Source organism: Protopterus annectens, chromosome 6.part1 (genome assembly GCF_019279795.1).
Source record: "Protopterus annectens isolate FY-2018-M chromosome 6.part1, PAN1.0, whole genome shotgun sequence".
Lineage (NCBI taxonomy): Eukaryota > Metazoa > Chordata > Ceratodontiformes > Protopteridae > Protopterus > Protopterus annectens.
The window spans coordinates 323,654,821-323,668,727 of NC_056738.1; the positions used below are offsets into that span (position 1 = coordinate 323,654,821).

The window sequence follows — 13,907 nt, forward strand, 5'->3', positions numbered from 1 at the left end:
TTGAGATGGTGGAGAAGTCCATAAATAATATTAAATTACCCTGGGAAAATTGGTGGGGCTAACTAACAATGGCGCACCTGCAATGTGTGGAGGAAAAAAGGCTTGGTTGGACTAATGAAGGAGAAAATGCTAAATAATGACTGCCACACACATCTGATTACCTATCATTGCATTATCCATCAAGAAGCTATGTGTGGTAAGGTTCTGGAAATGGATAATGTAATAACCACAGTCACAAAAACAGTAAACTTTATATGGGCATGTGGCCTGAATCATCGCCAGTTCCAGCTGTTTTTACAGGAGGTAGGTGCAGAGCATGGAGACATGCCATACCACACAGAAGTAAGGTGGCTGAGCAGGAGCAAAGTCCTCAAACGATTTTTTGAGCTCAGGGAACAAATCCAGATCCAACCTCGCTTTGTAATTTTGCTATGATGTGTGATTTTAACAGAGCATCTCTCCCAACTGAATCAGAGGCTGCAGGGATACAAACAAGTCATCACGTGCTTGTTGTTATTTTCAGAGCATGATTAATTCACCTTGCTAAGGCAAACAGTGATGGCACTGATGGAATTCAATGTTCTGTGCACTTATTAATGCACCAGGAAGGCATGAGATATGGTCTCTCAGGATGATGAAGGATCTTTACTTCTACTAGTCTTAGTAGAATCTATTATATCAATAAAAAATTAATAAAAAAATTTTGGCCCGCAACTTAGCCTATGTTTTTTTATTTTGGCCCCTTATGTGATTGAGTTCGACACCCCTGTCCTAAAGTATGACCAACACTGTAACACTAGTCATCGAAAAAAAACCCCCACAAAAACTCAGATTCAAATATTGAGCTAAACCATTCCTGAGACATTCCAAGAAAATATATAACGTCATTCTACCTCCTTCCATCACTATTGTATGCATCTCACATCCTTACAAACCTGTACTCTACCCTAAAAACAAAACTATGTATGCTACAACAAAACAGAAAAGTTGCTACCAGCCTACCTTTTAGGACACACCAGTGCCTGGGTCTGTGACAACTAAAATGGCGTAAACTAAATTACCTAAACTGTTCTCTGTTACTCACAGCTCACAACCTAATAAATAAACCAAAACCTGTCTATCACTTCAGACCACCCTCCAGTCTTTCTCCCAACCTAGTGATCTACCTTCTAGCAACAAATTGCTGTTGAGTACTACCAAATCAAACAGTGCAGGTTTCCACATATGACACCAAACTCTGGAACACCATGTACCCCTAAAACAAATAGACTAAAGAATTTCAAACAAAAATGAAAACACTACTTAAACTTCTTATTGTAACAATTGTTAATGTCTGTTATGTACTTTGCAGATAAAGATTCTAGTTGTCTACTGATGTACTATGTTCTTCACCTGTAACTATGTAATTAATTGCTATGTTAATCAAATTGTTAATCGCTATGTAAATCCAATGTAACTGTCTTTATATTTTAACTGTGGAGCTTTTCTCCCCGGGCCAGTCGGACACTCCCAGTCAACAAATGTAAATAAATAAAATAAATAAATAAACACATCTTGGCTTTTCACATGCTCTCACCCTGGCTATACCCAACTGTATTCCTTATTATTCTTTCTCCTCTCCCTCCTCTTCCTCTCCTATAATTCTAAACCTTTCAGTAATGCTTTGTTCATTGTGCATCTCTGGAAACAGCAAAGCTTTTTTTTTTTTTTTTGGTATGGGCTTGTCATGTACTTCATCAGCACTACCTTTTCACATAAATGATGCCATGCTAGGCTTAATTACCTATTCACTATTAGTATTCACCTCTGTTAGTCCTAGAATTTTTATATTTTTCATCTGTTTACTTGTTTATCACTTGGGAATCTGTAAATACCATCTAATCTATGTATATTTCAGTTTCATTGTATATTTGTGTAGATTTCATATTTTTAGAGCTTTTCTCCCCTGACCTCCACTGAAAAGGGGCTACTAGCCTAGTCAGACTTTCTCAGTAAACAAAGGCAATAAATAGAGAAATACATCTTTAAAATTAGGCTCAATGCGTAGATGATCCAACACTGACTGGACTATATCCTCTAGATCTGGAGGAATGAGAGATGTTTCCAGGAAGGGAAGGAAGGCTTTCTAAATTTATAGTATGTGCTCATGAGTTACCTTACTAGTCTGATGCTGCTGATAATCAGTGGACTGTGAAATAGGAAAGCCTCTCATCCAGAATGGGACATGAGGGAGCGAGCACTGCCACTGCTTCCTTTAGGGTTCCTATTACCTGATCGAACGTTTAGGTTAGTGAATACCTAAACGTTGATCTGGTAATAGCGAAAGCAAAAAAACGGGAACGGCCTATTTAATGCAGGGAAAGAATTCCCTTGGCCATTATGCAAATTTTGCCCCTCTTCCCACTGTAGAGCGATCTCAGAGTTAGTATATTTAGTTGGGGGGTGTGGAGGGCACAGGCCCCTCACTTCATTTTGCTTTTTTTTTTTTTTATTTTGGCCGAGGGAATTCATTCCCTACGTTAAATCAGCCTTTTGATGTTTTAATTTTTCCATATTACCAGTTTGAAGTTTAGGTATTCGCTAATCTATACATTCGATCAGGTAATATAGACGCTTCCTTTAGAGGGATGTTTTATTTCTGTCTCCTACCTTGTTGTCGGTCCTTGCCTTTGCTATCTCCTCAGGCTTGCTTCTTTTCAAAAGCCTCCTTTGTCTGAATGGGTCCATTATAGATTTTCTACAGAAGGGCCATGGCTCAGTAGGGTAGTCCCTACTGCACTCACAGGCAAGTAAAACAACTATTTAACTGATTCCAAGACATTCCTTTTTTCTGCAGATATACTTGAGTATCTCTAAAGGACATCAAACAGTAAATTCCTGCTGAGTGGGGGCTTCCAATAGCTGCTCCTTTTTATATAATGAGGCAAGGCCTGCACTCAAGTATTCTCTGCTCTGCATTTTGCTGCACTCCTGCTGTAGGCATCTTTTGGGCCATGCCCACATTTTATAATGTGCTTACTGACTTTAAATGCTGTCTTATAAATCTAGTAATTATATCCTTCATGGCATCATCCACTATTTCTGATGCTACACCATCTTTGAAGCTGTCCTTTTGATATATAATAATGCAGGTCTAGCAGACAATAGTTTTAAAGAAGACAGTTGAAAAAAATATACACTTTTTTTGCAACTCTGTCTTGTACTCTGCTTTCCCTATAATTAGAGAGCATATTATGTCCCGAAGCCAGCTTGGAATCCCAGATGGTATTCACGTGGTCCACTTCCAAATTTAAAACAGAGCTCTTGTGCATGTATTTGCAGTATAGCTGGATCATGGTGAGTCTGTCCAGATTCTATGGGGATGTGGGGGGGGTGAGAGTCAAACCATAAGGAAGCCAATTCAAAGGCAGCATCAGAAAGATGAGAAACTGGAGACATTGCTGCAGGTCTCAGTTCCTAAATAACGAAGATGTACAGAAATCTTTTATGAGACTTTGTCATGTCTTTAGAGTCTCACTTAAAATGCTCTCTCAACAAGTTGAGTTTCTTCAAAGAAGACATCCTCTTGAGAAAGGCCTGACAAGATGGTCTTCTCATTGATGGTGTGATAGTCGGGGTCTAGGAGATCTGTTTAGAGTAAGTCAAATCCTCAGCATCAAAGGAATCAGGATGAGGTGGAAGAGTCATTCTCTTTATTTGAGGCACTGTCCCAACTCTGAAAGCTAATTTTAGTACTGTTTGATTATCACAGGTTTACTGAGGCATATGGGGCCACTTTGGTTTATAATTCAGACTGTGGTCACTAAATCTTGATAACAGATACCCAGATTTTACTTGGTGCATCCATATCCATTTAAGCCTATCCATTCAACAGACAGTGGCAACTGTCTACTATCCAAGGCCAGAGCTGACTGGAGGCAGCAGTCATCAGGTATTCATGAAGGTTGTTTCTGTCACACTATGCCCCACAGCTTCTAATTTTGTTATGAAGATGGAGAATGCCCTCATCCCAGTGGCTTGATGGTCTGGATTCACCCACAGCAATACCAGAGCTGTCCACTCAGGCTGGAGCACTAAATGTCACAGTCCCCACCCACACAGTCATATCATACATGAGGCAGAGCTCCAAGGCATTTTTATTTGGTTTAACATCCCCTCATGGGTAGTTGACATGTGCAACTGCCTAACTTTGAGGGGCCAGAATACCTCCCCTGAGACATGCATCGGTCCACTCATGAGTGGGTAAAATCATTGGCTTGTCAGTGCCAAGGTGAATGTTTCTGATCATATGCTGTAACCAGTAAACCCTCGAGGGCAAAATGTTAGCATTGCAGCTACTAGAACATCACTTCAGGATAGGCAAGTCCCTCACACTTCCCTGGCAACTCCTTCAGTACCTGGGATCCCATAATCGGTTATGATTGTCCTGTCAGAGGGCTCTAGTCCTCTGTGCAGTGGAGCTTACATCATAGGTACATTCTTGAAGCAGGTAATGGAAACAGCTAGACCCCTGTGAAGTGGCCTCTAACAGCAGAATTTTTCTTTGTGGCGATTCTTTCCATATTAGGCCCATTACTGAACATGATGCCTCATTCAGTATGTACCTTGCTGTGCACCTAAACCAGCTGTAGAGATCTCAGCACTTCCTCCCCAAAAAATCTGTCTCAGTATCTTTAACTACTCTGATAGATTTGATAGACTAAAAGTCCTGTTCCCTTTATCCTGTATCATACAAACTCTTAAGGGCTGATTTGTGCTTAGCTTTCTTTGCTGTGAATGACCCAGCACCTTGAACTCCTTCACCTAAATAGAACCAGTGGTAAAGCAAATACCTGCTTTAGAGACCTAAACCTGTACTACCACATCAGTGACAACAGATGGTGGGGAAGACCCCCTAAACCAGTGTATCCACCATTTTTGGAATTGACTACCCTTACCTGTCAAGTAGAGTTCTTTCCCAGCAACCTTTAAAACCAGTATGGATGGTTTGACATCTAGAAGGTAAACTGCAGGACTCTGTGTAGGTGACAGGTCTGTGTTTCCTGTTCAAGATTATCACCTTTACATCTTCCTGAGGTGATCATGTGCAGCAATATTGAAAATAAAATTTTCAACAGAGATATTTGGAAGAAGCCAACTTATGGGGGACATTGCTAGTCTTTCAACAGTACTGGGTGATGTGGGTGAAATTCTCAATGGTATCCTTGGATCATAAGCTTATTAAGAAGCTATGAATCGAATTGTTGGGTACCAAATTTTACAATGGTAATTACAGTCATTAAGTCATTACATCTGAGTGACGCCTCCAGGTGCATCTGCAGTTAACTCCTACTGATCCCTCTAGGCATCAAATATTGCTTGCTCATATTTGCATCAATAATTCCAAAGCCATGCTATGTACAAGGTTTTAAAAGATTTCATCTTAAAGTTTACACAACGGTAAACTCAACTGCATTAATATTTGACCTTCACCTAGTGGAGATAAAGATATATTAGCTGTTGCTTTTTTTATATTAATTTATATAGATGTAATTTTCACATTTTTCGAAACATCTCAGCAACCAGGTGACACGGACAGAACTCCTTAATCTCATATGAAAGTTCTCAGCTAGATGAAGAAAATTTTGTTGACAGTATATGTGTAACTTGAATGGTTGCTGAGATATGCTTGTGATATTTTGTAAACAACTTACAATATCTCCTACTATATAACAATATAATATCAACAATAATATATCAACTTACAGTAATAGTTATTGTGTTTACTGTGACTTATAAAATTCTGTTTAACACCTAGAACCTAAAGAATACTGCCAGTATAAAAATAGTTTGTGCTGAAGGGTTTGCCATTTATACTTCTTTCATAACCCCTGTGGTTCCAGAGATATGAACAATTGTTTGAAATGTGAGTACATAATTTGATTCTGTCAAAAGACTTAGGCTCCGCCTATTGGAAGTCACAGTGCAAACTTCCTGAGCTCCATTGGAGTGAATCAGTTAAGCAGCCCTGGAAAAAGTTTCCACCTTCACAGAATCCTGCGGTTCACATTCTACAGAAAAAATTGAGGGTTATGGACCATTTCAGAAAGTAGGACTATGAACCTAATTCTTGGGTACAGAATCTTACAGTGGGCACTACAGTCATTAAGGCAGCTCTGGAAAAAGTTTCCACTTTCACAAGAGTCCTGCAGTTCACCTTCTAGAAAAAACACGTGGGCTATGGACCATTTCAGGAAGCAGATAATTGTGTCCTCCAGCTTTGCACTGAGAATTCTTAGATACCAAATGCATGCTGAGTTTCTGATTTACCATTTTTGGCGAGAGGTCCAGGATGCTGGGAAAGGTGTTAGACATAAATTTCAAAGAAAAACTTTCTACTGTGGCATCTACATGTACCATGGGTAATCTCACCGTGCTGCATAGAGGGCAAGAGGTGCAGGAGACACTGTAGGACATCATGCCTGGCTTCACTTTACTGACTTTGTAGAGAATTTTAGGATGGCTTTCCTTAATGCCCCTTTGTGTGCTTTCCAGCCTGTTTGGACCACTAGTGTTAAAGAAAAGATAGGGGAAAGATCCTTGCAGCTGTTGGTGTCATATTTATGATTCCCTATTGCCCTTTCTCAGAGATGCAAAGGAGTCTGAATCATATGTGATTCAAACATGACCAACAGCCAGGGAAAGAAAACAAAGCTGATTTTATGGTGGTTTTCATGTTGCTCATCAATGTGATGGTACTAATTCCTCCCAAATCAGGGGTTCTGCAGTCCCCAGTCTGAGGAACAGCATCAAGCTCCCTGAAGCTCTGCCAAAGTGCTCCACTCTGGAGGTATTCTCTGGCCATCTGACCTTCTATCTGCCAGTGTAGGATGCTATGTCATCCCCAAGGTATTTAGTTGTCTCTAGTCTGGAGCTTGCATTTGTTGTTATTTTCACAGAAACTTGGAGGTGCACTAATTATTCTACTGCTGCTGACCCCTGGGGGCCATTGTCATCTTTTTTTCTATTAGATTGAAGTGAGGCCTTGTCTTAGTGTTCCTTCCTGCAAACTCTTGTTGTTGTTCATAATTCCCGAAGCCCACTTCCTCCTCTTGCTCTACTGGCACTCAAGATGGTTTGGAAGAAGTACAGAGTGGGCAGGAAGGAGTTTTTCTTTGCCACTTTGGGCCTTGAATCTCAGATTATGGAGGTTCTCACCTTCGTGCTGATGATTGCAATGTTTGTGCAACCTCACCTTAGTAGATATTTGTTGCCCGCTTTGGATTCCTTGGCTAAGGCTACAGGAATGGGCACAAGTTTGTGTTGTTTGGCTTGTTTGCATTCATTCATCCCCCCCCCCACCATGACAGTCTTTACATCATGGTTGATGGCAAAAAGATACACTAAGCCTGTCTAGTCAGTTACCTCCTCTTATCCTGTTTCCATATGTCCCATACACTGTTGAATGCCTGTCTGGATATCTTCTCTGCTACCTATTGTGTAGTCTGTTCCCTGAGCCTACATCCCACTCTGTAAAGGAATTTGAAATCCAAGTACTGGTTAGTGTATGCATTCTGCTGCCCATGATATCCCTTCTTACTCTGTCTTTCCTGTTAAGGATTATCCCCTTCACATCTCCCTGACACGATTGTGTGCAACAATGTCATATCCCCTGCCCCCATCACTTCTACTATCAAATGAGAATAGCTCCACCTCCTTTAGTGTCTGGTAATTGTCCTGTCCCTTTCAGATTCCATATCTTTCAGATAGGTTGCTGAATGAATTCCAGATGAAACCCATGTCTCCTTTTCTTTTATGGCCTCCAAAACTAAATGCAGTGCATGTTTTTTTTTTTCTGGCCGGGCCCTGTAAAGTGGAGTTATTACCTCTTTCTTCTGGAGTGTACCCACCGAGGATACCCCCTCCTACATTCTGTCTGTCATTGCTGCCTCTCCTGTCTCACTATATTCCACTTGGTCAAATACAGGTGAGATCAGTGCCTAATTTACTTTTTCCTGCTGTGTTGTCATCATTTACATGCCCACCAGGTGATACTTCAGACAGTGTTTCTAGTGGCCCAAGTGTAGTACGTTGCATTTGTTTGCACTGCACCAGTTGCCTCATTTCTGCCCACTTGTTTAGCCTTTCCAAATGCTTTTCTAGATTCTTCCTCTGCCTCCATCAGTGAAGAGGTTGATCCTCTTCACCTTTTCCGCTGATATGTCTGAAATGAACAGATTGAAGAGTACTGAACTCAGTCTAGACCATCGTGGTACTCCAGTCACTCTCCCAACTCCTTATATTGTTAACTCTGACATAATCCTCAATGTCCTATCATTCGTCTACATAGCAATCCCATTCCACATTCATAGTCCCACCCCAATCCTTTCAATTATCTTAGTACACTCCTATGTGTGACAGAATCAATGGTATTGTGGAAGTCAAGGTAGGTAACAGCATTATTCTTTTAATGTCTGTGTAATAACCTCATCATAAAACTGTCACATTTGACAGATAGAGCCTTCTGGCCATGAACCTGAATTGGTTGTTATCCAAGAGATTGCTGTTTTCTAGAAATACTGCCTGCCTTTTGCTATAGATTCTCTATCCATGTATTTCTCTGCCACTGAGGTTAAACTAATAGCCCTGGAATGTTCTTACCCATTCCCAGCACAGTTGCTTTTTTCCACTCTTCAGGCAATTCTGCAGTATCCAGTTATCTGCGGAAGATACCTGCTAGAAGAAGTTGCAGCATACTTCTCAGATTTCTGAGGACTCCTTGAAGTAACCCATCTGATCCTATCCAAGGTCATCCAATTTTCTCTTCAGCCTCCCCTATGTTTATTCCAGAGTTTCTCCATTGTTTTCCATATTCTGCCCTGCCTTCCTTCTAGTATGGCACCCTTCCCCTGCTTTACTTTGAGGACTGAAGCACAGTATACATTCAGTACCTCTGCTTTTTCCCAGTCTTCTGTGCTTTCTCTCTCATCTTTTCTTACCTGGCCAAGTCTGTCCTTTCCTTCTTTTTTACTCTTTACCTAAAATGCCTGTGTTTTATTTTCTTGATCCGTTCTGTCAAGTCCTTTTCAGCTTTCACACTTGCTGCCCATACAATCTTTATTGCCATTATGTTAGCTTCCTTGTACTGTGCTTCCTCCTCCTCCTCTTCCCTTCCACCTGTTGTCGGCCTGGCTTTTGCCTTAATTGCTAGACTTGTATTCCTTTGTAGCTAAATTGGCCTCCTCCTGTTTGCATTTCTTCATCAAACTCTTGTTATAGACCCAAGTACTCAGTCTGTAACTTGTTTACTCCTTCAGTTTGCTCCCAGTTACCTAACTTGTCCATGGGTTTCTCCCCATCACAGTGCAGTACATTCTTTTAAAACCCACACCATTGTTTTTGTCTTTGTATTCTCGTGCTTCCACCATGCTGTGAACCACACAGTAGCATGGTCACTGTTATCTAATGGTGCCTAGAATAATGCCCATCTATAACCCCTTCTGTACTAGTTAGGATCATGTCCAGAAGTTTATGCTTACTGGTACATTCATGTACCATTTGGTAGAAGCCATAATAGTCTAAGACCTGAGTCAGTTCACACTCCTCCTCTATCCTGGCTCTCAGAATCTCCCATTCTGCTTCTAACAGATTCAGATCTTCAATGAGTATTACCCTATCCCTCCTACCCCCGTTCATTTTATTCTCACTTCCAGTCTGTCACCCTTTCCCCTTGATGTGGGTGGAAAATGATATACTGTTTCAGTCCACCAGCTCTACCATTTCTTCTGCCTTAACTTCTCGAACAGTGAATCTAGCTTCCCATCCTGTCCACTCTGTTCACCTTTTTTATTGGTTTGGTGTTCTTCCCTCCCCTCTTTGAACTCACATTCGCTGTCCTGTTATATGAATATTGCTACTCCAACTCACTTTCTTCATTCTTTGTCATTCCTAAACAATCTGTACACAGACACCATTTACAATTAGATAGTTTGGCTCATGGGTTTAAGATGATGTTTTGATAGCCCTAGATGCAGCAGCAGTTCTGCATTTGATTGCCATAGATTCTATTTGCCTGCTGTCTGACTGAGCAAGTCGCTTAACCAGAAACTGCTCCTTAGTCAGATCGAAAAGGGACTTTGTGTCCAGTGGGCTTAACCAGTTAGAAAATGTTATTGTTGTTTATTATTCTTAATAGTAGCAGTGTTAGTGTTTATCATCATCATCCGTTATTGTCATTGGCCATGTTTCTGTGAAGTTATCAATGTCTGCCCTCCCCTCCTGCATCATTGTTTACAGTTCCCTCTCATCATACCCAGAATTTTAGTATTGCTGAGTAATATTACTCAGCCTCATCCTTAATCTCACCCTTCTTTGTTGCTCTGCTGTGTTCTCTCTCTCTTTGCCTTCTGTGTGCTTTTGAATATTTACTTCTGTGACCTCCCATCTCCACTTCCATCTTGTAATAAAAGGTATGATATTTGAAATGTATCTTTTTGTCCAAGCATTAAATACTACTACCCCTTCTGGACTAAGATGGTGCCTGTCCCTTTTATAGAGCTAATCTCTGTGCCAGGTTCTCCTACTCCTATCTCACCATGCCTTTCTGTCTTGTTCACTGCTGCAGCTAACCCTATACTCCTTAATTCTCTGTTTCTTCAGCATACTGGCTGCCAGTATGCACAACACTGCTACCTCTACTCTTTGCTTACATGATGGCTGAGAGAGCACTCCACATTGGCTTGCTTTTGCAGATCTTCAAAGAAATGTTTTTTTATTTGAACTTCTTTCAATGACAGTTGAGCAAACCAGTCTGAGATTTCTTTTAATGAGTTGGTTGTAGTTCATCCCCTACCTGATTTTCTTTTGTCATCCTACATCTGTAGTTTCATTGGTGAAAGTACTGTTTTCCGTTATTATTGATCAAACTTAGTTTCACTCACTATTTTCATATTTACCTATTATTGTTCCTGTTTATTTTTTATATATGTTTTATGTTGTGTTTAACATTGTAATTCCTGTGAAAAGAATCTAAATAAAACTGGAGTTGAATCCCTTCAGTCTTCGTAGCTTAACTATTTTAGAACTGTTTGAAAGACAGGACAGATAAAGATCTTCTGCCTGAGACTGCCTTTAGAAAATTCCAGATCTTCAAAAGCATTTCTGCAAGCAAGCCTACCTTCCCTTTCTCCCTGCAAAAGGATTTTATTATGAGTGGTGCTGTCAGTACTCTTGGTTGTTCTTTCTCGCATGGTAGTTTTGTCTGTGGCAGAGGACTGAGGGAGAGTGGGTTAATCTTTCAGAGATTCTTCTGTTGGTAAGAATTTGAGGGAATAGGTCTATCAAGCAGTTGCTGAAGACCTGTTGGGCTTTCTGTTCTGGTAGGGTGTTCAAAAGCTGAAAATCTTCTGGCTGAGATTGTCTTGAAGATCTGGAGTTGTATCAGGAATGATAACCTTTCTAGAGGTTCATATCGTGCTGCCGTACAAACTTGTATGACCTGTCCTATTGAAAGACATACCTTTTTCTTTCTTGCATGCAAGAAATGATATAAGATATTTGATTTTTCTGGCAAGAGTCAGAGGTTTGTATTATTGTATGGATAAGCACCACATAATAGTCCTTTAACTGCATTCAGAGAAGAAAAACCTTTTTATGCCTTACATTATACTTTAATTCTTGTTTTATGCATAGCTCAGTATGTTTTTATTTATGTTTTTTAGTTCTTCTGGTGGTTCAGACAGATTCAGCCGGATCCTAAAACACATCCTTACACAAAGGAGGTAAGAAGACATTTTGGTTTTGCTCAGTAAAAGTTTGAAAAAAATATTTAATTGATTTTGCAATTTTCATTAAAGTGGTTTCACACAATATCATTTCTTTGAGCAAATATTGTGCAACTCACTTCCCTCCCATGACATCTGATATAGCTAATTGTGAAAATGAAGAGGTTGCATGAAATGCTGTAATAGATGTTCAATGTAAGATAAGCTCTGAAAGAATGCATTATATGAATGTGAAATAGCCATACATGGCAAGCCTTTTCTATTTTTCAGCATTTGGAAGTTCTTGGCATGTGGATGTAATCTCATGTTGTAGTCATTGCAGGAAGCTTGGCTGCAATAGTGTACTGCATACTGTGCTAGGTTTTTTTTTTACACCTGAAGTGATTGATTGGTTTGTTCTGCTTCACTAGTTTGGTTGCTTCTTGGGCATCATTCTTTGCATGAGTAATCTTAAACATTCCTTGTATCTTCACTATTGTAGAGATTTGTTTATGGTTGTGTACAGTTTCAAATGATATCCCAAAGGAAAGTTATCAAAATGTGTTCTTGTGAGCTTTATATTCTTACACAAGGCTTCCACCTTCAGTGTCTGTTGTTTAGAAGAGAATCAGAATGTTGACAGCTGTTAATTGTGTGCTGCGTGTAAGGGACAATACAGAAAATGGAAAAAAAGTTTATTGTTTCTTGGTCATCTGCACAGTATTACTATCTTAGTATCAGTTTAATTGGATAGTATTATTTTGTCATTGGTTATAGCACAAGATGGTCTGATTTGAGACAACCATACTGTTGGGATGTGATTTGCTGACATAATGCATATTTTCTGTGCACAGCCTAAGTAAGCTAAAGTAGGTGATTTGTTTCTGCTTTCACTTATTAGCAGTTTGGGAGACTTAGCTTCTTAGTCTGTCTGTGGAACCAGTGTTAGCATTTGTGTTTTACTGAATTTGATTTGTTCCTATTGTAAACTGCTAAAAAAAAGCCCTTTTGCGGCACATTCAAATCTTATTCTTGACAAACAGTTTCCCTTGCCTTAATTAGGGGTCAGTAATATCAGTTTTGCTCAGTCATTTGTATAAGATAGTTAAGACATCATAAGTTTGTAAATCATCTTCAAAAAAACTTCTAATAACCTTTTGTTTTCTATAGATATCCTGGATAGCAGCAACACTTCACTTATTAAAAAAGTAAAAATACTTAACTGGTCTGTTTATGGAGTGTTGCAGTATAACTGATCTCTGTTGTTCATTGAAAGATTTCTTCAGCTGCCAATTCTTTGATTCACTTAAGGTTTTATGTGTTTTATAGCATTTACCTGACTTCATCAAGACACATTCTCATGATTTCCCACGTACTAACTTGCAACTAAAGTCCCGAAGTCTCACTTCATATGCCATTATTTTTCTCTTCTTTTATTGCCTGTTTTGGCAACTTTTCCATTTCTGGGACCAAATAATACATTTTCTTTCAGTCTACTCGCACCACATTTCCCTTTTTTTCTAAGATAACTTACCAGCCTTTTTGCTGCAAAATTTTAATGTATATTCATTTTTTTGACTTCTTTTTATCTGTTCTTTTCTTTTTACTTTTATGTAAAACTGTTATCTGCCCATAATTTTTCAGTAATAGTTTACTCAGAAAGACAAAGTACAAAAAGATATGTTCTACTGTGTATGTTTTTATACAACCATTTGCTGAAAACAGTGTTCATCATATTGGTCATTGCTACATCAGCCTAAGCTATATGGGTTATATCCTGGCAAGGAAATAACAGCTGACCAGCTTCCAAAGCATCAGGGCACATTCCACATGCCCAAACTGTCAGGCAGCTCGAGCTGAGGTGACTAAAAGACAAGCTTGGGTGCCAAGCCCTTCAGAGCTTTACTGCCACTAAAAAGTACACACCTCTAAAGGCCTTTGGAGATAGATGGTCGATTTGGTGCTGTTTCTTTGCTTTACAAATAAGTTCCCTTTGGGGAAAAAACGTCCATTTTCTAAATATTTTTGTTTTATCACTTTCCTCGTTAGGAATATTAGTTTAAAGCTAGGAGGTTTGTATTTTAATGGACTGTCACGAAACTTTATCAAATCTTTAAATTGTAGTTCACTTCAGTTTAAAAGTTGTGTATAGTAACTGAAAGCAAT

The 13,907-nt window shown here is 39.5% G+C and overlaps 1 protein-coding gene across 1 annotated transcript in view; it reads left to right on the forward strand.

Moving 5' to 3' along the window:
* POLA2 (DNA polymerase alpha 2, accessory subunit) overlaps positions 1 to 13,907 on the forward strand; it is a 633,383-nt gene that overhangs the window by 489,295 nt on the left and 130,181 nt on the right. The window contains exon 16 of the mRNA XM_044075741.1: positions 11,700 to 11,759. Coding sequence (XP_043931676.1) covers positions 11,700 to 11,759 — 60 coding nt within the window. The remainder of the gene's footprint in view (positions 1 to 11,699; positions 11,760 to 13,907) is intronic.